Source organism: Wyeomyia smithii, chromosome 3, assembly GCF_029784165.1.
Source record: "Wyeomyia smithii strain HCP4-BCI-WySm-NY-G18 chromosome 3, ASM2978416v1, whole genome shotgun sequence".
NCBI classification, from domain to species: Eukaryota; Metazoa; Arthropoda; class Insecta; order Diptera; family Culicidae; genus Wyeomyia; species Wyeomyia smithii.
Window position 1 is genome coordinate 211,681,540 of NC_073696.1, and position 26,425 is coordinate 211,707,964.

Consider the following 26,425-nt stretch of genomic DNA (forward strand, 5'->3'; position numbering starts at 1 on the left):
GTGGATGATGCAGAGGATTCCTCGGTCTCTAGTAGCAACAAGTATTAAACTAACACTCCCGATATCCCTTCCTCTATTGATCTGCATTGGGCGTGGCCAGCTACGTTATTGACCAGTGAAAAGAAAAATCACCAGGAATTGTACACTGAAAATGGCTTGCTACTCCTAGGCACCATTTTGACGATTCTTTGTGCAATTTCAGCTGATTCTGGTCAATCGCGGGCAACACACGGGCGATCAAATATGCTATGCTATGCTATGCTAAACAAAAATGAGTGATGGCATTCAAAATTCAATAAGTTTTGAAAGAAATACCTATGAAAAAGTAGGAGGTTGTATCCAAGACACGACCGCATAAATGACGTAGAACTACGTACGCTATTAACAAATGCATTGAGTGTTTCATTACCCTAGTAACACAACCGGTTTTATCAAAGTTTCATAGCGCTTTTTTGGCTGTATTGAGCGCTATAAAACTCGCACCAAACAGCAGTTAGCAGAACGTGCTGAGTTAAAAACCATACACAGCAAAAAAACACACAAATCATACCATATCATAGACACACACACATTATACCAAACACATACACATCATACCATATCATACAGACACACACACACACATTATATCATATCATACACACACACACACATCATACCATATCATCATACCATACACACATCATACCATATCATACACACATACACACATCATACCATGTCATACACACATCATACCATATCATACACACACAGCAAGCAAGCGACCAATCAGAGGACGTTATTTTTATTTCAACAAGGCTTGACAATTTTCAATAGTGCAATAGTTCTTAGATTCAAACAACATTTTTCTACATTTGGGCAGATGCGTGTATAGTTTTCCAATCGATTGCTGCGAGAATGAAGAAAATCGGTTGAAAACCAACCGATCTATACGCATTTGAATTGATCGCAGCCTTTGTGCTGTCCCAACAGTGGGGGTATTAACTAAATAAACTACAACAGAATTTGATTGCTAGGATCCCGCGAAGAATGTTTGCTTGTGTTGATGCTAGGAAATTTTCACCCTTCAATTACTTGTTTATTTGCCTTGAAAAAAGGCATTTTGCTGTTCAAAATCGGTTGCTGATCGCAACCTTTGTGCTGCCCCAACAGTGGGGGAGTTAAGATACACGAACAACATGCACTGTGGAAGCTATTTCACCTTCTGTAAATTAGACGGCCGCGACAGATGTAACTGCTAGAATCCGCACAGAATGCTTGCTTACGTCAAAAATTATTAACTTTCAATGACTTGTTTATGCCTTGAAAAAAGGCATTTTGCTGTTCAAAATTGGATTTGGTGATGACGATCTTCATGCTGCCCTAACACGGGGGAATAATGGCAGTCTGGCGACACACGCTGAGAAGAACCGCGCTGCTCCTGAGACGTGGTGACCAACCACAGGGCTAGAGCTGCTGCTAAGGAAGGACGACTGCTGTTGTCGCTGTCTAGAACTATTATGAGCGGCTCCGGCTGAAACAGGCTTTTATATAGGCCAAATAGCATGTTTTCAATTGCAAGGTATATGATTCTGTCGACCGTGCTTGGGAAGCAATCATATAACGACCAATCAGAGGACGTAATTTCCGTTTAAACAAGGCTTGATAATTATCAATAGTACAATAGTTTGCATAATCAATCAACAATTTTCTACATTTGGGTGGATGCGTGTATAATTTTCCAAACAATTGCTGCAAAAATGAAGGAAATCGGTTGGAAACAAACCGATTTATAAGCATTTAAAAAGGGACATATTTCGTCTCCTTTTCGTTAATAGTTTTCCTATTTACATCCCTATGTGATAGGCTAAAGAAAAACGTAGTTCTACGTCAAAACATGGTGCGTCTAAACGAACGCATGTCACTGTATATTTGTAATAAAAAAAATGAGTGATTTCTTCTGAAAAAGCATTTCTTTTTTTGGTAGTCTGGTATTTCTTTCTTTGGTAATTCATATTCGTTAAATTGAGTTTGATTTATTGAAAGAAAATAACGTTTAACCCTCTATAAGGCAGTGGCAACTATATTGCCACCAACAATTTTCGTTTTTTTTCTACTTCATAATTATGAGCTATGATCAGTGATCAGAAATAAACAATAAAATTTAATCACATTTTTTTAGCCTCGGCCCGTTAAAGGGTTGAACATAAGATTGCAATATTATTATTCCAAACTTGGCTGAAATCGTCTTTGCCCTGCTGTAAAAAGCGTGCTTCAATAAGAACAACTGTGAACATTCAATTATAACTTATTGGTGTGAGTTCTCAACCTAAATTCAATTCTATAACCTATCTTACAACAAGTAACACACAGAAGCATGCTACCATAACGATTTGCGTAACACATTTCACTTCTCATTCGATAAACTATGACCGCCCGGGCTTGATTCGGCAGATGGTGCCCATATCACCAAAAAAAAAAACGAGCGAACTTCAAAAACACTCCAAATCTCCAATTGGAAACATAAATAAACACACTGTCAGAAACCGCGATCTCGAGCTCTGTGCAACGTGAAGAAATAAAAATAAAAGATCGGTGGCCGTCTACCAACGTTGATAGCGTAAACAAACTGAATTTCCTTAATCGGATCAAGCCGTGTGTGAAATAAAAAGTGCACCCACATCTTCTGCGTAAATGAAAGAACCTCTTTACTCGATCATATTTTTTTATTGCAAACTGTATCACATAAGTATGGACAAACCTAGGTTCCCCATGAGTTAACGTTGGTAGGGTTACTGTGGAAAACCTAGATTCATAGACTTAATGTCTAAAAGAGGAGGGTTTCTGGAGGTGCTTCGTCACTTACACGGCAACGTAGACATCAGTTTCTTTTTTGTGAAAAACAACCACGTCCTCGAAGAACGTGTTCGGCACGTGGAAGTACGTTTCGTCAATCTTGCGATCCAAGGGGTATCCGAAAGGCAATTTATCAAAGTAGCGTGCACCGGAACCTACTCCACAGGACACCACCGGATCGAAACCGGTGTATTGCACAACTTTCGGTTCATAGTAAGGAGATATGATGAAGAAGAACTGGAACGTCATGCCACCTTTGTTGCCCTTCGGTAGCATCAATCTATTCGGGAAACCGCAGTGCGCTTCGGACATATCGAGCGGGAATTTCTCATCCGTGGTGTAGCTCAACATAACTCGCTTGTAGAGATCGTAGAACGAAGTGCGATCTTTGACGTATCCGTTGAAAGTGAGCGAGTTACGAGTGATAACGTTTTTACCTGTTACTAGATCGTACACGAAATAATCCAACTCGTAGAAGTTTTCACGATTTTCGTTCAGACGGTAGACTGATCCAAACTCGTCGTATTTCGGGCCGATGAATACTCGAATGACCGATTTGACGGCTTTTTCCGAGGTGACGCTCATTTTGTAGTTGAAGGGTTTGTGGTTCAGCCGAACTGTGCGTGCTTTGATAACAACCGGATCTGGTTTGTATTCGATCTGCCCGAATCCATCGTACTTCTTTTCGACGTCATGCTCTGGCTCGATATCGATAGCGTTGGTAATATCCAGATCGAACTTGTCGAAATATGTAACGAGTTTATCGACGAACACGTCATCTATCTTAACACCGGGGAAGTACAGTTCTTCGTAGGTATACGGCGCCAGGTGATTTTTGAACTGATAGTAATAGTGAATTATGCGTTTGTAAATCTGGTAGAACACGGGATCCCGCAGAGACGACTCGAAGTGTTCCAGAGCACTTGGGATCACCTGGTAGGGTTCAACGGGTACAACAGCAGCACCCATGAGGATCCGCGAGAACATACTTAGGTACTTGTAGAATCGACTGTCATAGCTATCGGGGTTACTTTGGATAAGATTTCCGAGGTCATCGACGGCGAGAGGATCGGTGAAATTGATTTTCTTGCCATCGGGCAGGACCAGGAAGCCACGGTCAACCACATCACGAATGCGACGTTCATAATCTTCGACCATTTGGATTTCGTGGTACGTTTCTTCCTGATTGACGACGTGATAGTTGTCACGGCTCGGGAAAGTGTGACCATTGTAGTACTGTAGATCGGGGTAAAATCCAGTTTCTATGGGCCAGTACCAAGAGAACTCGGGAATATGACCAAGACCATTGGACAGGCGCTCAAGATAGTAGCGTGCTAAAATCTGCTGATGCTCGTACAGATGCAGTTCACCTCGACGGTCCTTATACAATCCGAACTCCTTTCCACCCAGCCAAAATGGATAATCAACGTGGAAATAGTAATAGTAGGTGTTTAATCCGATATCTTCCGTGAAATAAGAAATTTTCTGCTCGGGATTAGTGTGGATGTACCAGCCGGTGTAGTTGCTCGTGATGACACTGGTATACACATCGCCAACCTTCTTCATTCCGTAGTATCCTTGCATTTTGTACTGTTGAGCCTGTTGAATAACTTCAGTGTTAACGAAGTAATACGGATAAATCTCGTACGGTGCTGGAAGGATGAATCCGGCCATATCTGCCCGATGGGTCACCGCTACGGTCAGTGCATAGACAAACATATCTTCGTTTACATAGTAGCGAGCCCACGCCGCAGTCTTATAGAAGGTATCCCAATCTTTAGCATAGTAGAACAAGTGGAACAATGCGACGGCTTGCTCACGATGCACTTCGTTGAAAATGGAAAACACCTCTCCTTTCGGTAGCATACCGTGCTCATAGTAAGTCCAAAATTCTTTCACAGCATCCACATTGTTGTATAGATGAAAGCTACTCTTCACTGCGAAGTTCTTTGCGTAGGCCACTAGCTGCGGATTCCAATCCTTCTGGTACAGATGACGGAAGAGCAGAAGCAGATCCTCCTGTTTGTGTAGCCACTGTTTGTCTGCGTACTTAACTTCGCTCGTGCTCGGCACGAATGCGGCGGATGCCACCAGCAGAACCGTTGCCAGAACTAGAACTGTGAACGATCTCATCCTCGGGACTGATGCTATAATCTACCGGTCGGAGCGTTTTTATGCTTGCGCGTAATCTCTAAACGTAGATAATAGCTAACATATTGACCGGAGTGCAGCTGACTCTGATCAGGTAACATTGCAACGTGAAAAGTAAAACTCAAGATTGTGCAGCCAAAATGTTGCAAAGTGAGTATTGATTTCGAAGGTTAAATTTAATCGAACAGAGTTCAATTTTGCCAATTGGTGCTGTTGTAAAAAACTGAAATAATAGCAGATCGTTGTGCTCATCGGACTATATTGCATAATTATAGATTCTATTGAATGAAATTTTTGTATAAATAAAACGAGGCCCTTATGGAATCGGTATGGCACACATTGTATCCCATCATAACGCCGATGACACGCTTATTCTTTCGCCCGAAACCCGACCCATATTTTGGAGAAAAGAAAAAAACCCATCCACCTTACAAAATAACAAATAAACAAAATGCTTATCCGATCAATAGGAGCACCGACCGAGAAAAGCTCTAAACAACCTGTAAGTTATGATTTGCTTCATCTGGTTCAACGAAGCAAAAAAAACATATTTTGGGCTAAAATGCAGCACTATGGCACTAAAGGTCCCAACCGGGACGAGAAAAAAAATCCGCCCGATGACTTTCAACAAGCTCTGGCTAACTGTGAAAAGACTGTAAACAAACGATAAATCATACAGAGCATTCGTTTATTTATGCACATCTTGTGAATCGATTTTCTGCTCTTTCGCTTCGACATTCGGGGTACACCCGAGAGGCCCTTTCTTTACGTGGGATGATATGTCGTTCTTATCTGACTAATGCTTGGTAAAAAATGTTAAGAAAGACACATGTTTTAGATGACCATTCATTATAGCGGGCTTTAGGTTATGAACTTTCTAGTGAGAGGCAAAGAAGATGCTTAAGTGCAGGCTTCTTTTTATCTAACTCATGGCGAGTCTCGATAATACAGTTAAAATCGAGTTTCTGTAATACCAACTCGTCCGAAAACCCGTCGAACACTGAACGATGGTACAGAAATTTAGTTGAATATGTTGAACGCTCGGCTGCGTCGAAATTCATAATATGCGATTTTTTGTCAGAGAAACCTGAAAAATTACATCAAAATAAACGAATTAACAAATTGATTCATTTGGTTTTGGTTCAATTTATTAAATGGATGATTTTTTCACTGAATTAATGATTAAATCATACTTTGCATATTACCTACAAAAACGAGTGGCGTGATTATTAATAAAGTGCGTATCGTTGTCTAATTATGTAAGACGAATTATTTTTCGTTAATTTCAATTACAAACAAGAATAACAAGTTCTTGTTGAAAAGAAAATTTTTCAGAGAATGTAACAGTTACTCAATATTTCAACAAATCTGAATTGTATAGATATCAACCGTACAACCACCTTCGTTTTCATAACACTTTGATGGGTGCAATTCCACGTAACATAGGACAACTATGAAAAATAAAGAAAATTAAATATAAGAAAAAAAGTTAAAATGTTTTAAAAAAGAAAAAAATAATACAGCCAAAACGATTTGTTTGATTGGTATGATGTCTTTGGCAAAGTTGTGACAGTAATTGGGTCCTTCCAGAAAAATATACACCGTAAGACAAAAAAAAAATAAGAAAAAAACAGGAACAAATTGATTGAATGCCTAATTTAGTTCGTGGTTCGACCGCAGAAAGGGTCGCTGCGATATGTTATCTCCTACATTCTAGGGCTTTGCAGTTTTCGACAAAGTTGTCGATTATAAAATTTTAAGAAAATTTATAAAGACACATGATTCGTACCTTTACAAATTTTAAAAACATACAGGTTTTTGTAAAATTAGTTTTTCTTATCACTTGTCAGAATTTTTATCATTTAGTTTTTTTTTGAATTTTCTCTTGACATGAATGGAATAAATCCATCTTTTCTTGACGAGGCTAGAAGTTTATTATGCAATTTAAAAATAAACTGGATCCGTTTTACCCGGTTATTTTTTATTTTCAGTCCAGGTCGGACTCGATTATATATAGTTTACGATTTTTTTTCACTATACATAATCGAATTTTATATTTAATCGAATCAGAGAAAAAGAATGTTTCATATTTATTTTTCATTAATGATTTGTTGTTTTCGAATAAATACGAAGTATTTTATTTTCGATTCATCCCCCTAAAAGTCAGAAAACACATTTCTTACAAAAAAAATACATGTAATTGCAGTCAAATGTAAAGAAAAACTATATGAAAAAATTATAAAAGTATATGTAAATTCGTAAACTTGTTTGTATAAAATTTCTCAAATTTTTAAAATATAATTTTTTTAATTTTTTTTTTATCTTTGAAATTATTTTTATCCAGGTATTTTTATTTAGGTATTTTTTAATTTTAAACTTTTTAAAACAATTTTCCAAATTTTATTTTTTTACATTTTTTTCTATTTTTTCCCCTTATCAAGCGTTACGTATTTTCTAGATATTCTCTCACGACATATTGGCTCTAGATAAGTCATATTTAAAATTAGAGAAAAAAATGATTATGCCGTTTTTGTTTGATTGAATTTGTTGACCCCTCGCTCACCAAGGGGTGAAATAGTTTCTAGAAAAGTGCAAATTTTAACAACTCTTGATGTTTTATTCGAGCTATATCTCTGAAATTCGTTATGGTACCTACTACAAATAGCACTTTTCTGTAAAGTGGAATGATAGGGCTTTCATTTTGAGTAATCAGAATTTCGGCCGCCATCTTGAATTTGGCCGCCATCTTGGATTATATAAGAAAAATGCAATTTTTGCCGTGATCGTAACTACCAATTTTCGATCCGAGACCAGCATTGGAATGCTGAGAAAAAATGCTATAAGATGCAAGAAAAAAATAGGTGAACATCAGTGTTAACCTACCGATTGAACCAATTTTCTGACCTGTATAGTGAAAAACAGTGATCAGAAAAACAAATTCTACAGAAATCCGTCTATTTCCAAAATTTAAAGAGACAATTACAATTGTTATGTTTCCCACAAATTCCCTGAAATTTTATGATTTATAACTTTGTAGAGAACTTCAAAGCTCTAGCGTGTAAGAGAAAAAAGTTGAATTCGGAGCGTCATCTCTGCGGCTAAATTAATTTAAGCATTCAAATTAAAGCCCTTAGGCTATATAAAAAAACAATTTTTGGACCCCCAGCCCACCATATGTAATGAAACGTAACGCCAACATCTAGCCTCCCCCCCTCCCATAAAAATTATGTAACGCTGTAGAAGTATTTGCTTGATAAAAATTGCTCATTTTCGTAGAGTTTCTCTAGAGTTCTTGTGTTATGTAACGCTGATCTTATATCCCCCCTCACCTATGTAACAAATCCGAACGCTCTAGGATATCCCCTCCCCCTTATGAGCGTTTTGTAATTTTCGGATGCCACTTTATCACATCGAGAAACTTTGCTGAAGACTACATAGAAATCAATTAGATAGAGTATTAGAGTCCTGGCTCATGTATTCAATGCACTAAACACATTTTTACATGATACCTCTGTATTCTGTATTCAAATTGTAGTATCACAAAAACACAAAAAAACATTTTTCTGAATTTTAAAGAATGAAGATTTTGCTACGGGAAATTTTTAGGAACGGGTATGGTTTGCTTATACTTGTTAATAAATAAGATAACTAATTCACAAAACTGTATATTATTTCCTAATTTTGTGTCACAGTTTAACTTGAGTGCTCGAAAAAACTTCCTAACTCGGCAGGAATTATTCAATTTCTATCGAGAAATATTTTTGAAAAAAAAATCAATTTAAATTCAATTTAACTCATAGCATTATCACGAAAAACGTGAAATTCAGACAAATTTGGTAAAAACTCATTGGTCTCTGAAATTTGAAAGGAATAAATTTTGTATCCTCAACAAAGTTTCATGAAATTTAATGATCTACAACTCCGTCGAAGATCGTCAAACTCTAGCCGGTAAAAGAAAAAACCACCTTTGTTATACCCACAAACTTTATAGAAGATCGGAACGCGATAAGATAAATCCCAAGAACGCTAATAATTTTGTTCCGCTAGTTTTCAATCCTGGTTAAGTGTGCATTGTCACGAATTGTCGCAAAACTTCCTGACCAATTGTTGAAAAATGCGTCATAAATCGTGTGTAACGGCACACAGTGGGGAATCGCTGGCCATCAGCCAAGAAATTTTTTTCCGTTAGCTGTTTCATAATATTTTTCCTTTATTGCTATAACATTCAAGTATCTGAATCCAAAATTTGGGCGCAATATCATGAAATCTGAATTTTTTATGACTTTTCAAAGCTTGGCGAACTGACGTTTTTTGTCTTTTTTTTTGAAAAAAAGTACATTACTTTGAAACGCTCTGTAGCTTCAATGATAGCTTGGATTTTTTTTGACGTCAAAGGAAAAGTTGTTGTAAATATTGTGCAAAACAAACCTTTTTTATTAGATATTGTAAAATTTGGTTATAGTAGGCCTGACACTAAAAAAAATTAAAAAAACGTGATTTTTTGTAGAAAAGTAGCTTAAAAGTTTAGTTGCCGCAGTTTGCCACGGTTGTGACTACATTCAAAATTTAGGTTAAAACGTAAGCTTTCACATGCATACTGTCCGCTGTAGGGCAAAACTGCGCAAATTGTTACTTTAGTGAAAAAAACGATAGCAGTTTTTTTAGTTTTTATTTTTGAAGTTGCAATTTCATCCAGGATTAATTTTAATCATAACCATGATACATGATTTATGATATCGTACTCAATCCGTAAGGATAACATATAAATTTGGGCAAAAATCACAAAATTTATCAATGAAAAGTTATAAAATAAGTGCTAAACAAGAGGACAGTAAACAAATCTTTATGAAATTTTAATTATGTCAAACTTCATCACTTTCTGCAAATTTAAAACAATATTAAAAACATTCAGCCCTTTTCAATATATAATCATGAAATTCGCTAAACTGATTGAAGTGTCAAATACTAGCAGCAAATTCATACCATCAAACTCCGGCTAACAATAGCCCGTTTGAAGATTGCTTTTGCTTGGCACTCGTTTGCATACAAAAGTAAAGCACACTTTTTGCTTCATGAAAAAAAAAAACAAAGAACAGTCGTCGCCCTCCGCATCTTATCGTATTCATTTAGAACGTTGTGTCATTCCAATGTCTTGGTTTTCAAATTCATAAATTCGTTGAATTTTATCATGGAGCCTTCAACTTCAGCGGCACCACCTAATTAAATGTCTAGTAAGTTGTCAATTCATGGTATTATACATGTATTTAAATGTCCTCTTTCAACCATAGAAACCTGATTAGGAAGATAACATATATATGAAACAATGAAACAGCAAAAATCACTAAAAGAAATGAAAATTGCAGCGAACGACATTTTTACTGCTGATAAATATAATGTACTTCAAATTTTCTGGAAACAATTCAACACAAGATTTAAGCAATCACAGCGGAAGATGATGATAATGATGATAACTTTTTCAATTTGTAATTAGTTTGTATTACTTATGTTGTTTTAGTTTATTTAAAAAATATATATATATTTAGGCAAAATTTGTTTAGTTCGAGGGGTCGTTCATGAATTACGTATTTTTGTTCAATGGGAAGGACGCCCGGTGGTACTACTTGTGGTCAAAGATCATATAATTCTATAAAAAAGGAAAAAAGTGCCAAAAAATATTAAAAATTGGATTTCGTGCTCTATGGACGGCCCCAAACAAAAAAATGGATGCCAAATTCGTATTCAGCGCCCCAAAATTATGTAAATACCAAGTTTTTGTCGCATTTATCGACACTTTTTTTGCTTGGCCAGCCTTTGTATGGAGTCGCCCCACTGTGCGGCACCCCGCAACCCTCCACAGTTTTCTACAGGGTTCCATCATATTAGGTGGCATATTAAGAACCCGGAAAGAAGTCTATCTTTTTCTGGATTCTTTCCATGAAACTAGCAAACACCACTAGAACACGGTCATCAGCCGTTTCATTAAAGTAGGTCAGAACTTGCTTACGTTTGTAGCCATCGAGACATCAAATTAGTATAAGTTCATGGAAGAAAACATAAACTGAACTATTGGGACGGTGAGATTTGTTCATTTTGTTTTATATTGATACAGAGAATATCACAGGGATCATGTTGTCTAAGCTAGGAATGCTCGCACGTGATTGGTTCATTGTTCGCGTAAATTTGTCCTTGAAACTTTTTATCAATTTTCAGCGCTGAGGAAAGAAATAAGAGTAATAACTAGCGTATTACAAAATTGTCCAACATTTTATCTATCCAACAACATATTGGTTATTGTTATCCTTTATGTGGTTATGCTGTTATCATTGTTTGAAATCTGACGCAACATTTGCCAGTTTCATTTAATTTTTTATAGAATGCATTCCAATCAGGCTTCGAAATGGTCACGGTAGAACCACTCTTCACTACGATAATCGTCTTCTTCTTCCTCTGACGCTACCAACGCTCGCTGTCTGAATACATTCTTAAACAAACATGTCAAATGAGTATCGCCATCACGACGTTATTTTCCTCAAACGTATTTTGACATTTTTTTCTAGAAATTTACGCACGTTGAGTGCGTGTATTCTGGAAATTATTTGTATCATTGATCTTGTAATAATTTTTCTCAACATAAATGAACGAAGTAGACAGAAATACGCCGAAATAACATCGCTACACGATTGACAGTGTGCATCTCTTTGATACGCGAGTGTCGTTTGACTATCCTTTTCTTTCTGTAAACTGAGCGGCGATGGTTTGGTTGTTTTACATTTACGAGCGAAAGCCGACTGTGACGCACGCTGAGGAAGCGAGATCAAATGAAAATGGTGACTGTTTACAAGCCTGCCCAATATAGAAAACAAAGACGTAGTCCTACGTCAATAAACACCATACTTCATGCGCCGGTAACTCATCGCCGCGTGCGCGAGGGCGACTTACCGGGCTGTTTGCGGTTATTTACAAAGCACTAAAAAAGTAGCCGCTCTCAGAGATTTGGTTAAGCACTAAAGGATAGATAGCCCGAGAAAGGCCACTAAGATAACAAAGATAGATAGTGGTTCCGCAAGGGGAAATTGTCTTTCGTGGAATACACTCTAGGGCTGGCATTAAGTTCTTATGTAAATTACACAATGCAACAAAAATTTACTTTTTCGTCTGTCTTGGCTTCTATGCATGTTTTTTATGTAATGTGTAAAAACGGTGAATCTACGAAAACGGTTTTGACATGGTTCTAGTATATTTTACAAAGCAAAATAATATCGAGTATGTAAAGCATTAAAGGTGAGGCGCTAATATCTAAATGTGGTAGTCAAATTATGCCTTATATTGAGTAAAAAAACCGAAATCGATTGGTAGGTGTCTGGTTCACGTAAAATGTCAGTAACAGGTCAAATTCTTCTACCATACTAAAATAGGTTTATCTCGACGTTAGAATAACTTATTTGAAATCTGTTTAATGTAATATCAAGAGTGTAAGCGATACTCAAAGATACAATAACAAATTGTCTTTTGCGGGGAGGGGGTCCTTTTGGCCAGGACCGGTCAACACAAAAAACATTTCAGCTATAAGTTTTTTTTTCCATAGATGGGTAAGAAGATGCTTATATGTGACAAACTCTTAGCATTTTGATTGTTGGCTTTTAAACAAGATGGCGTCGGAAAAACATAAAAAAAATCCGATTCCTCAAAAATTCAGAATGGCGCCATTGTTGCCCCTTAAGGTGTAATGTGCCCAAACTGGGAGAAATTTATTTTTGCATCAAACTACATGAAAAAAACTGTACATAGAAGCCAAGGCAAAAAAAATGTTGCAATGTGTTCTCAATCTTCAATTATAAATGATTCCGTGTGGTCCCTTTAACCACACGTACGGGATTTGAATCGCGATTTTTCGAAAAAATATATCATATATCCCGGCAGAGTCCTTCGAAAGGGGCTCTGCAGCGTGCACAGTTTCTTATCATGAATGTTATGAACAGCGCGTTTATTTGAAACTCCTGTGGTCCTGACTAGCATACTTAATTTTACTTTGCGGCAATTTAGTACGATTTCACGATTTTTTAGGTACTATCCGACCTAACTGTCTTGTTGAGCGTCGGTTGTAGCGGTACACGACGAAAATGAATAATACTACAGACTAATAGACGTAACACTGGATTCTAGCTCCATCCCCCCTTAAAGACGATCATTTCAAGTTTATTTTTGAACAACGTTTATCGTGCACCATCTGGGGCACCGTCAAGCAATCACATACATTCTTTTTGTAAGATTTGGACCATTATTTTGATCTTTTGTGGTATCACATACATAGTTTGTGGTTCTTAATTAGACACATGAATATACGCTAGCGCTGATGTCGAAATACAAGATGCAATACTTTACTAATACTTTGTGGCTGAATTACCAGGGACAGATGTGCTTACGTAAACTGAATATCTCTAAATAGTAAATCTGATAGATTGCTGTCAGAGCTGGTGTAGCTCAATGAAGTATTTTAGGCCCAATCTTGTATAATATTTTTACTTTCTATTTTTCTGATTTACCACCAGAATGTGAGAAAAGAATCTCTGTTTTGTGACGATACAAGCATTTTCAAAAGAAGAAAATCGTTCAAGTAATCGGCTTAGCCATTTTTGTGCAACACCATACCGAGATAATCACGTATAAGGTTTCAAGCTTAGGTTATGATGCCCTGGTGAGGTGCGCGTTAAATCGCACTTACTTCCTCCCATTGCATTGCCTAGAAATTCCATGAAAATTAGGAAAAAAAAATATTAATGAGATGTACTGGATTGCAGTAACAATAGAATTTCCACGATGAACCTCTATTCTCTTTGATCGAAATTAAGGCCTGAGCGCTAATAGTTTCTCTAAGCCAAGTTTTGAACATACGACGACTGGCTTGTTGGACCAGCGATTTTGTTGTCATACTTCCGATTATTTTCTAGTAAGGAATCTAATAAAAGCTAAAGTGAAAAAAGTCAACAAAAGGTGATAAAACTAAAATGTTGACTATTCCCATTGGATGAGTAGTTTGCTATCTATTATATTTTTGTCAGAGCCAATATACATATCAGCTAAGGGTCGGTAAAATCTGAAAACCAAATTCAATCTTTTCAAACGTCTATTTTACTCTACTACCGATCGCAGTACAGCGTATAGATACTCAAACCTTTTATGAGAACCTCCGATAGCAAAACATGTGAAAATTCCAAAATTTCTAGTAATTGTGTTGTTAAAGAAATAAATTATGAAGTTATAGCCACTATTATAAAAACAAGAACAACCAGCAGAGCTGATATTTCATGCGCATTATATTTTCCACCATGTCAAAACTTGGCGGAAACTGCGTACAATAAATAACATAAATAACATAAAGACATTAAAATACGCCTTTTCTTCCGAACGTCCGATGGAAGTGGTGGAAGTGGAAATTCGACGAAAAAGAAAAACGGCCTCTAGCCGGGTGTCTGGATAGAGTGGGAGAAAAATCTCGTGTAATTTACTGCGCTCCCTCGAGAATGCACAAGAGCCCCCTCGGGTGCATTTTTCCATCGGCCGGCCGTCAGTCAGAGAGGCGGTAGGTAGCGAAGAATTATAAAGCCTGAATCGCTTACACGAGTCACTCGCGGACTTAATGAGTTGGTCTGAACCTGAGACGGCGGAATTATTATGTTTATTGAGTCAGTCAACCATAAAAACAAACACGGTGACAGCCACTGTCAAACAGGCGATCTCGCGCGCACATTTCAAGTAGGTTACATTTTATGGTTCTCCCAGAACGGCGGCGGATTGCAGCTCGACCGATCATTGTAAATGCAAAATTGTCTGTGAAAGAATCCCTGAATGAAAGGTGAGTTTTCCACACCGCCGTCTGCCCTTTCTTCAGTTCGTTCCTACGGGACAAGAAAAAAAACTCCTAGTAAAAATATATTAAAGCTTGTATACTGAACCGAAGAAAAATGAGTTTTTGAGCTGCGTGTAATGGAACCAATTAACACACTTTATTGGCCAATTACGATCTGAGTTTGTTTTGATAATAAAACTCCCTAAATTGCGGTAGCGGTGTATCGTAGTAAACAGTTTTGATGAAATGATTTAGTTTTCATATCAGCTTTCATTGTTTACTAGAAGGATAATTTTAATGATTTTCAGCTTGAAATTAGCATTTCTGTGGTTTTAGTTTGTGTTTATTAAAATATTATGTTGCAAAATAATGTTTAGTATACGTCATAAATATGTATTGTAAAGTTTTACTTACTCTTCATTGGTTTCGTTATCTCGGAAGCCTTTAGCGAAAGGATTGCTGACTATTTTTAGCTGGGTAACCTGTTAAAAAAATAAAATTTATAAAATAGTATTTAAAAAATTTATAAACGCATTTTGTTTGCTCAAATAACTTTGCAGTATTATACCGTCAAAATTAAAATCAATCGATATTGCTCTTCGGAAATTGGTACTAAAAACTAAAAATAGTTTCAGTATTGCGACTCCAGCACACTCGGTCGAACTGTAGAATCTGCTGTCGTTATATCGGATTTCGCTATTTTGAAATCAAGTAGGTATTTGTTTTTGTTAATAGATCAAAGATTCATTCACTATGGATATTTATTTTAGCGCACTTCACTGTACGTAAACAATGCTCTAACGATGGTTTGTTTGGTTAATCTTGATAGAGGATATAAGTGATTATGATTTTCAATCAATCCAAAATCCTAACCTCCTAGCGGTAAATTGCATAAACAGGGTGGAATAAAATGAACCACAAGTAAAAACGATTCGAAAAAACACCTACACAAGCTATAAGCGTGGCGTACAAGCGAACTCGATTAAACATCGAATGATCGCAATCTGAAAATTTGCAAACTCACCCGCTGGTTCTGGTAGGCCGTGACGGCGGTGAACGATGTTTCCGGAAAGATGAACGTCCGATGGGTCAACCTGTCTTTTTCGTCTTTGACAGAACCGTGGCTGTTGGTGCGGGAAAAATGACAAACATGGAGGCGCGGCTGGTACCGATGCATCGAGTTAAGGATGATCTGTTCGACAAAATAAAAAAAAACCACCATAAGTTTTATAGTGTGAACAAATACGAAACGACTAGTGCAGTGGTGTGCTAATGGTCTAATTCGATGATGTGTGAAAATTTAGTCACACTCAACATGAGGTCGACTGCGTTAAACTTACATGTCCATTATCGTCTAGCTGATTGTTGGTCAGTTTTAGCTTGTCAAACGAAATAGTTTGCTTCATCCAGGTGGCACCGGTGGCAGGTGAGTCGGGATGAACGCTTATCCGGGGCGGTGAAACGGGGTCTGCTTTACCTGCCACTACCCAACTGGAACTGGTAAATAAATTGAACAAAACGATCAAGTAAAAATTAAATATATAGAGAATTTTTTTTATTAACATAAGGTTTAACTAGCGGGCATTTCAGCCGTTGTGCATACGAGTATTTAAAATTGCAATTGCAAGACAAAATATGTCAAATATGTCAGAACTGTCAAAAATGACTAATTAAAATAAATGCCCTTTTTCGATTTGGCTGAAGCTACAGATGTTCCTATTAGGGACCATCCACATACCACGTGGACAGCTTTGGGGGGGGGGGGGGGGGTTGGCTAATGTCCACGGTCCATACATTTTTTTTAGAATTTATATGGGCAGTTGTCCACGGAGGGGGAGGGGAAGGTCAAAATAGTTAAAAATCTGTCCACCTGGTATGTGGATGGCCCCTTAGCTAATGGTGTCATTTTGAGCTATTAGAATTTTTATGAGTCAGGACTAAATCCTGAAAAAGGTATGAGTAAAAATTATTACAATTGTTTTCAGAGCCAGAACGGTTTGTTTGATCAGTGTAACATCTCTGGCAAAGTTGTAGATATTTTTATATTTTCATAAAAAAAATATATTGTGATTTTTTTTAAAGAATCAAAAATAAATTGAAATTTATAAGAACAAGGAAAGCCATGGTGCTATGTTCCGATTCGGAACTTGACCTTCTGTTTATCATACACAGACTTCGTAGCCAACTATTTAGTGTATAGAACAATTGCGGGACTAGCGCTACGATCCTAATGACACTAACAGATAGACTGTGAAGCGATGAATTTCATTCTTTCTACTCTCTTTTTTATCAATTGATTGGTAACCGTGAAGAGAACCGTAGATTTTGGATTGCCATTTACCGATGACACGGGGCACAGTGCAACGTTCCGTAGACAAAAATCAAAAAAGTGGATTTCTTATTGAACCAATTCTATATGCTGATATGTTTTATACATGTTTGAGACACACTGTGATGATATTATTAACCTCGTAAGTTCACCCATACGATTATGAAACGCATCTACTGTGAAGTGGTTTCAACTTTTCAAGTGACACGTTATTTTTCAAAAAAAATCTTAGTTTCTAAATTAATTTTTCAATAAAGTTTATATCTTTTCAAGTTGAATCCAAAATGGCAACTGTAGAGGTATGTAAATACTACATTTCAAATGTAACTATTGAAACATAACGTAGCGCATGTGGAAGTTAAAGGCTTCTTGGTGGTGCTTCTTTATGCTAAGAGAAAAAAGGTACTTTCGATTTAAAATCGATCGTCAAAAAAAGTAACCAAAAGTACCTCTCAGAATTTCACTTTTTCGCTTATTTGGAATATCCTTCAAACTTTGGAAGCGATTGCCATTGCTCAAGTTTTCTCCTTCAACCGGAATTCGCGTTTTCGAATGATACCCCTGGAACCAAGAGTAAGCAATTTATTGTACATCTATCCCCTATTTTTATGTATAACATGTAATTTATATGTAAAACACATATAAAATGCCTGGATCAATGATGTCTAAATTTTTCGCAACAGTAAACTATATATAAACATAATTAAAAGGGAATTAAATAAAAATAATAGTAAAAACTAGTTATTGTGGCGTTTAGGTCACTTTTTCATCGCCTATAAATTATTTGAATATATTTTTCAAGCCTTTCATCTCTAAATGGATAATATTCTTGAAAGATTATCACTCTATTCTTCTGTACTAAAAATGGCGTTTGAGACATATTTACAATTACGAATTTGACATTCGTCAATTATGCAAATAGTAGCTCTCATCGGTACTAATCATTTTTCGTGTCACACCAATAGAAAAAAAATACTAGAATGGCTGTTTTGATTTTTGTCCCACGTACCCATACATTCAACGCACTGTGCTGGGTGATTGTAGTTTTCTTGTTATTCTTCGCTCCTCACATACTGCAAGCAAGCAAACAAGACGTAACGATCATACGCAAATGATACTAGCATACTCACAGCTATTAGCGGTGGCCAAATGACTGAAAGCAAAACAGAGGCAACAGATCCGAACAAAATTACTAACATGTCCGGACATGTTCAGCAGTGTTGTGCAGTCCTCCGGTTCGTCCGTCTACTGTGATCGAATGAGTCGCCTGGTCAGCCTTTCTTCGCAAAAATCAACTGTTGCTCTGCCGGATGAGGGTCGAGCAAGTTTTCAGTCAGAGTCAAGGCCATCTTCTTGCTGCAGTAATCGGTTATACAATGAAGACTAAATTTCTGCATGCTAGCTTTTATATGTGACTACTGAGAGTTAAACTTCCAGTAGGGGATCTTATTATTAACATATTGGTTATAAAGTCGAATCGTTTGTATACTTCAGCGTCGGCTGTGCTGAAGATGAAGACTTTGTTTCTGATCTTATTGATCGAAACATGCGTACAATAAGGCTCTGTGTAAGTTAGCATTTTAAAAATTCCCGCACTTTGGCCGATGCATAGCTAATTTTCCAATCGACTGCTGCAAGAACAAAGCAAATCCGTTGGAAACTGACTGGGTTTTAAGCCTTTGGAAGTGGACAATTTTCGTGACGCTTTTGATGTTTCGGTTTTTCACTTTATAACCCTACGTTGCCGTAGGACATAATTCTACGTTAAAATACTACAAAATTTCAAAGTAATCGTGATTTTTCTGGTCGATGAAATCGTCATCGAGTGGCATGTCTGTTTGTCTGTGCTAATAGCACAAAATGACATCTTTAGCCATTTGGAGCATCTGTGCGAAGTTTCTGCGAAATCAAAAATGACAATTTGAAGAAAAATAAAATTGGAACATTTTTACAAATTGCTTAAATGTTAAAAATTACAAAAATGTCAAAAAGAACATAAGTGTCAAAAATGTCAGATATGGGTCATTCCGTACGAAGTGACCACGAAATAGCACAAACTTGGATACGATCATCACAGATTTTGCTCAAGGTTGGGAGAATTATTCATCTACCGTCTCTTTGGAAAAATCTTAAATTTGGTGTCGATTGAAATACCCCCTGCTCCCTGTTTGTTGTAAAGTCACACATTTTTTGTTTAAAATCTCTTTGTTCTTTTTCTTACAATTCATAGACGTAAAATGTCCGAAAAATACTGATGGATGATTTTTGAAGAAAATAAACCAAGGAGTCCAGAGAAAATATAACTTTTGACAGGAAAGGTTGTTCGTAATTAATTTATTTTTACAATTTGTAGACGTAAGACACCCGAAAAATAGTAATAGGTAAATTTTAAAGAAAATAAACCAAGGAATCCAGAAAAAATATTGTTTTTGACCGGTAGTATTACCATAATGTTGAAATTTTCTTGAAAAAAAAAAACTAAAACCAGGGCGGTTTGTTTGATTGGTCTGCTGTTTTCAGCAAAGTTGAAGACCTTTTTGAAAATTGAAAAACTTATCCACGAACGGTATAAGAGGATATTCGATTATTTGTAGTATAATTAAATGGAAACCAGTGGGTAAAATTATCAATTAAGTTTCACCTTTCAATAATATTTTCGTGATTTCTTCTTGAGACATTCATGATTGTCTTACGGTATACGTTTTGCCTTTCTCCTAGAAAGGTATTGCAATCACTTGCAAAACCGAAAGTATAAAAGTGCTCCAAAGGGCCGAATGGCATATATCACTCGGCTCAGCTCGACGAGCTGAGCATTTTCTGTATGTATGTGTGTGTGTGTATGTGTGTGTGTATGTGCAGATTTTTATTCTCACTCACTTTTCTCAGAGATGGCTGGACCGATTTTCATGAAATTAATTGCAAATGAAACGTTTTGTTGTCCCATAAGACCCTATTAAATTTCATTGTGATCGGATTTTAAGTTTAGAGGTTATGTATCGTAATGTAAAAATCATGAAACATCATTATCTCAAAAACTACACTACCGATTGGAACAAATGGTTTCAAATGAACGGGCTACCTAAATAACTCCTAACTTTTGAATTTTATGAAGATTGAACTTGTGGTTCAAAAGTTATGAGAAGAAACGTGTTTTGAAGACTGTTTAATCTCACTCATGTTTCTCAGAGATGGCTGGACCGATCTTCAAAAAATCAGTGTCAAATGGAAGGTCTAGTTGCCCAATAAGGGCATCTTCAGCGGTGGTCTATTTTTGAAACAACTTTATACTAGATTCACACCAGCGAAACCCAAATAGAACCAGCTAATATAGACCAATTTTTCGTTCTCCGCACCGGTGTTGTATATCTTGTTGTTTTAAACCGCTGACATCTGTCACACTGTCAACAATTCAATACTCCATGCTATCAGTTAATGAGACTTATTATAATAAAAAACACTCAATATTTAACAAACGGAAATTCGATAATTTTTACGCACATTAAACGATTACTTTGGCAAGACACTTTATATCCACAAGACTTTATGGATTTGACGGTTTGACCCGAGCGTCAATGACATTTCTCAGGATGGATTGGTATGATCAAAATTTCTGCTACAAGTAGGGTTTCGGAGGATAGCGAAAAATATTTGATCGCGTAGACGTTCATCTTCCGTTTTCGTCTCATCAATCTTTCAAAATCTTGCAGTTCTTCAAACCTGGTTTGGGTTTTGAGGATATTGGGTGGCATTGTGCAGCTCGATCCGAACGATTTTCACTATTTTCGAGTAGGTCACACACTGCCAGTTATGCTGGAGCAGTCATTGTCATTTGTCCTGCGGCTCATCTAACCCGCAAAGTCGAAAAATACGAAAAACGAAACATAACGCCCCCAGCGATCATTTAGTTTTGTTCGAGTTGCTCGAAACGAAATGCGCAATGTCACCCCAGCATTTTGAACGTTTTCAGTTCAGTGTCTTCGAGGAACATTTTTCTGACCTCTTAAGTTCTCCTCTAGTCCCAAAACAGTTAAGGCGACAGTTATGGTCTTTCAGAAATCCCCTCTTTTGCTGGTCGGTTTCCTTGATGCCAAAAACGACAAACCTGCTTATATTCTGCTTCAGAAAAGCCACAAAAATGAATTGTGAGTTGTCATAAAAAATCTTTGTTTTTTTTATTCCCCAACACTCGCAAAACGCTTATATGGAAATAGCCAAAAATGAGGTGTTTAATTGAAATATGACATTTTACCTACATATTGGCAGCGTACAAAAGGTTTTAGAACAATCTATTTCTTGTTCCAAAAAGTGACAAAAATAGACCAAAACGTATACCAGTTTCAATTTTTTTCAATTTAGATCTGGTATAAAACAAAATTTACACCACCGGTGCAGCAGTGAATTTAAGTTAGTTACAAAAAATGGAACAAAACAACGATTTGGACCACCGCTGAAGATGCCCTAAGACCCTATTGATTTGTTTTGCAATCGGACTATTACTTTGCCTGTTATGTTTAAAAATGTGAAATTCAGCTATGAAAAGTACACAAAATGAGTGTAAAATTAAAAGACTAGCTGCCTCATAACACCCTATTGAATTTTACTGTAATCGGACTGTAACTTCGTCTGTAATATTCCGAAATGTGAAAATCACGAAACTTCATTATCTCAGGAACTACACAACCGATTTGATTAATATTATTATCAGATGAGCGGGCTAGCTAAGGGTTAACTGATGAATTATGATTGAATACGTGGTTTCAAATTTTGGCTGCCCTATACGTTCCCATTTCATTTGATTAAAATCGAACTTAAGCAACCGTTATGTATTAAATTGTTTATAAAACAACGAAAGTCTATTATCTCGAAGATTACATGACTTATTTGAACACAACTAGTGCCATACGAACGAGTTATCTTTCAAACTTACAAATAAAAAAACTTCATAACAATTTGATATGTGGCTCAAAAGTTATGGAAAGAGAAGAAATTCAAAGACTATTGAAAGCTATACATGCTTTGATCGATACATGTGGTCTCAACATAATTTAAATGTGGTATCGTACTATTTGAACGTTCCAAATTCATTGATTCCTTGCGATGTGTTTAAAATCTGCAAATGCACAACGAATCGGCCATAGGATATGATCAAGGTCAAATAACGAATCGTTTGAAGTGATTGGTTATATCGAAATGACAACATCACCGACTTTTGGCTTCTGTAAATCGCCTTAATTCTGAATATATTCATATTGGGTGGTATTCGGTCATTTTCAGCAGATTTTCTGGCATCAATCTAACACCGGAAATACTCATATTGGGAGGTATTTAGTTATTTTGATTGTTTTCCAGAAACTAAAAGTGGTTGTCTTTAAATTCAAAAGGGTGTCCAGGGTCAATGTTTGGTTTCTATGCATCATCTCGATTACGTAAATATCCATATTGAGTATTATTCGGTCATTTTCGACTGTTTACTAGAAGTTGCCATTTAGCAATTCAAAATGGTGCCTGAGGTCAATTGTTAGCTCCTTGCATCATTCCATGGTGCATCATTGCATATTTCCAGAGATACTCATATTGGATGGCATTTGTTTATTTTAGGCTGTTTTTCATAAACCGGTAGTCGCCATTTTGGATTTCAAAATGGTATTCAAGATAATTTCTGGCCTCTATGCGTCATTCTGGTTGAAGAAACAACAATATTGGGTGTTATTCGATCATTTTTGGCTGTTTTCCAGAAACCAGAAGTTGCCATCCTACAATTCATAATGGTGTCTGAGGTAAATTTTTAGCTTCTTGCAACATTCTGGCTCCAGAGATTCTCATTTTGGGTGGTATTTGGTCACTTTGGGCTGTTTTTCAGAAACCGAAAGTCGTCATTTTGGACTTTAAAAATGCCTGTGAAATCAATTTCTGTCTTCTGAGCGTAATCCTGGTTCCGAAAACATTCATATTGAATGGTATTTGGTCATTTCTGGCTGTTTGCCAGACACCGGAAGTAACCATCTTAAAATTCAAGCTTCTGTCCATCTTTCTTGTTTCCGGAGATACTCATATTTAATGGGAATCGTCCATTTCAGGCTGTTTTCCAGAAACCGGAAGTTCCCATCTTACAATTCAAAATGTTGTCTGAAGTCGATTAGTGGCTCCAGTGCATCATTACGTATTACGTATTTGGTCGTTTGTTGCTGTTTTTCCGAAATCGAAAGTCGCCATTTTGGATTTCATCATAGCATTTGAAGACAATTTCGATCAATTTTAGCTCCTGTGTATCATTATAGATCCGGATATTATTATATTGGGTGGAAATTGGCCATTTTGGCTGTTTTCCAGAAACTGGGAGTTGCCATCTTACAATCCAAAATGTTGCCTGAGGTCGATTATGGAACAAATTTGTTACCACTAAAAATATTCATCTGCCAAATATGGTTCCATTTAGTTGGCTAGGTCTCGAGATGTGCAGAAATTTGTGTATCATTTGTATGGAACCCCTCCCTTCCAGAACAGAACAGGAGGGGTGTCAAAACCATTATGGAAATATTTGTTATTGCTAAAAACATTCACATGCTAAATTTGGTTCCATTTACTCGGTTAGTTCTCGAGATGTTCAGAAATTTGTGTTTCATTTGTATGGTACCCCTCCCTTTCAAAATAAGGAGGGGTGTCAAAATATTATGGACATATTTTTTACCACTAACAACATTTACCTGCCAAATTTGGTTCCATTTAGTTGATTAGTTCTCGAGATGTGCAGAAATTTGTGTTTCATTTGTATGGAACCCCTCCCTTATAGAAGAGGGAGGGGTGTCAAACCATTGTGCACATATTTGTTTCCTCTAAAAACATTCACATGCTAAATTTTGTTCCATTTACTCGGTTAGTTCTTAAATTGTGCAGAAATTTATGTTTCATTTGTATGGGACCCCTTCCTTCCAGAAGAGGGAGGGGTCTCAAACTATCATAGGAACCTTTATCGGCACCAAAAATCTACATACAAATTTTCACGTCGATCGGTTCGGTGGTTTTCGAACCCATATGGATCAGACAGACAGACAGACAGACCGGCTTGCATTTTCATATGTATAGATTACAACATCAATATTTTAGAACCTAAAGAGTGAATATACATTTATTGGATTGAAGCGTTAATGTAAATATATTTTTACAAATAAAAGTTTGAATGAGGAAGGCTGGGTCTGACCGCTAGGTGGATTAATTTAGGTTTTTTTTTTCAAAGGACAAAATTACTGTCTACAACTTTGCCGAAGACTTCATACCAATCAAACCAACTGCTCTGGTTTTATTGTTTCTTTTAGAAAATTTAAACTTTTCTGATTTTTTCTACATTTTCACCTACCATGTTTAGCTAACATTTTCTAGTTTTTATGAAAACAAAACAAAATTTCTAAAAAATGAGATGGTTGAGATAATTTTTTTTTGTTTAAAAAAATTATTCTTGGTGTATATTTTTCTCGGGATGCCAGCATTATAATTTACAACGAATACGTCACACAGATTCAGGGCTGGATTTCCCCTCCTGTCCCCCTCCCCTTAAATTCGGGCCTGAACCGATTGAACAAATCGTTCTAGCTTTAAAAACATTTATAATCAGCAATACCCTTTTTACTGAAACCCTTTCATAAATTAGTCTGGGTTCAAAAAAAACAAATTGTTTAAGAGGTTGTTTATAAGACACGACCGCAGGTAATATGGTAATATGAGGTAATATGAGCCAATCTCAATATATAACATTTTTACGAAAAAAGTTGTAAATTTCGTAATTAATTTTTTCACAATTTATAGACGTAAGACATCCGAAAATAGTAATAGGTAAATTTTGACCGGTAGTATTACCAGCAGGGATGGTATTCTACACGATTTTTCGGGACTCGTAAGTAATCTACGTAGAAAACTGTATTCTACGTTTTCTACGGTAGAAAACTTTTTGCAAGTAGAAAACTCTCGAAAATCACAGTATGAGTATGAGTCATACTCAGTTCATGAGTTACTATTTACGAGCGTGTACTATCGCTTTGGAAAGACATAGAATGATGTCTACTACAGATAGAGATACTACAGTCTCTCTATGCCAGAGATGCCAGAAATTTTCGAAAAATTTCGACAACGGATCGAAAACCCGGAAAATCTGCTCGATTTCTGCACATATTTTGAAATCTGCACATATTTTGAAAAAGTCTGCGTAAATATGAGGAGACTCTGATCCTTCTTCACATTACGTTTGTTTGCGTCAGGTATACCAGATGTGCAGATTTGTCTGCAAACTTCTAGAGTCCATGCGCAGATTTTTATTGTTTCGCAGATATTTGCAGTTTATCCATAGTTTCTGCAGATTTTTGTCAGAGTCTTCTCATACTTTTCTTAGTTTTTTCCATCCGGTTTATCGTGGCAAAGAGCTGAGTTTGAATGAACGTCAGCAAATTATAACCTATCTTCTTGATCACATCGATGAGGCAGCGCTTGAACCGTTACGTGAATTCGCAGAAAGTGAAGGTAGTTTTGCAAAATAGACTGTCAAAAACCTCACCATACCAAAAACGTTTAGGCATATTGTCGCTGAACTAGGTCATAATAAGCTTGCTGACTTTGCCATGGATTATTTGAAAATTCCTGCATCAACCTCACAATTGGAACGACTATTTTCCAACTGGGGTTACATACACAACGACATCCGAAACCGACATTCAGATAAAACATAAAAAAACGCGTTAATGTTTATTTCACGTTACGATTAACCTCTAAGTAGTTGAAGAAGACTACGACTTTGGAATGCTTTTGCAAAGCTCCGAAATGGATGAAGATTAAAAGTAACGATTTTAAATTTCAAATTCGTTCTCAATTTACACAAAATAATCATCACAATTAAAAATAAATAATATTTTTAAATTTTAATTTCGTTTATTCTTCATGTAATTCATCACAAAAATTCCTTTGCAGGGTTTCGTAGAATACTCGTAGAATACTCGTTTTTGGTTAGGTATTCTACCAGAGGTATTCTACGTAGAAAACTCGTCGAATACTACATGAGGTTTTCTACATGACATCCCTGATTACCAGATAGATTATTTTCGTATTTTAAAACTAAATTTGCATTTTTCGGCAAATGAAGCTAATTTTATTTTGGATTTTATGGTTTCATCGTATTTCTCGGAAAATTTTACGTAAGAAACTCTTATCATCCCGTGGTAATATGAGCCAATCTGGAGACATAGTATTTTTGCGAAAATAGTTTTAAATTTCGTTAT

The 26,425-nt window shown here is 36.4% G+C and overlaps 2 protein-coding genes across 4 annotated transcripts in view; both read right to left on the bottom strand.

Annotated features, from left to right (window-relative positions):
• Window positions 1–26,425, bottom strand: part of LOC129730574 (T-box transcription factor TBX10) — a 115,681-nt gene that overhangs the window by 12,358 nt on the left and 76,898 nt on the right. For all 3 annotated transcript variants that reach the window (XM_055690016.1, XM_055690015.1, XM_055690013.1), the window contains 3 exons: window positions 16,177–16,333; window positions 15,861–16,028; window positions 15,251–15,318 (listed from right to left, as the gene is read on the bottom strand). In XM_055690016.1, coding sequence (XP_055545991.1) covers window positions 15,251–15,318; window positions 15,861–16,028; window positions 16,177–16,333 — 393 coding nt within the window. The remainder of the gene's footprint in view (window positions 1–15,250; window positions 15,319–15,860; window positions 16,029–16,176; window positions 16,334–26,425) is intronic.
• On the bottom strand, window positions 2,690–4,975 carry LOC129730573 (hexamerin-1.1-like). Its single transcript, XM_055690012.1, has one exon. The coding sequence runs from the start codon at window positions 4,969–4,971 to the stop codon at window positions 2,845–2,847; it is 2,127 nt and encodes a 708-aa protein (XP_055545987.1). The 5' UTR covers window positions 4,972–4,975; the 3' UTR covers window positions 2,690–2,844.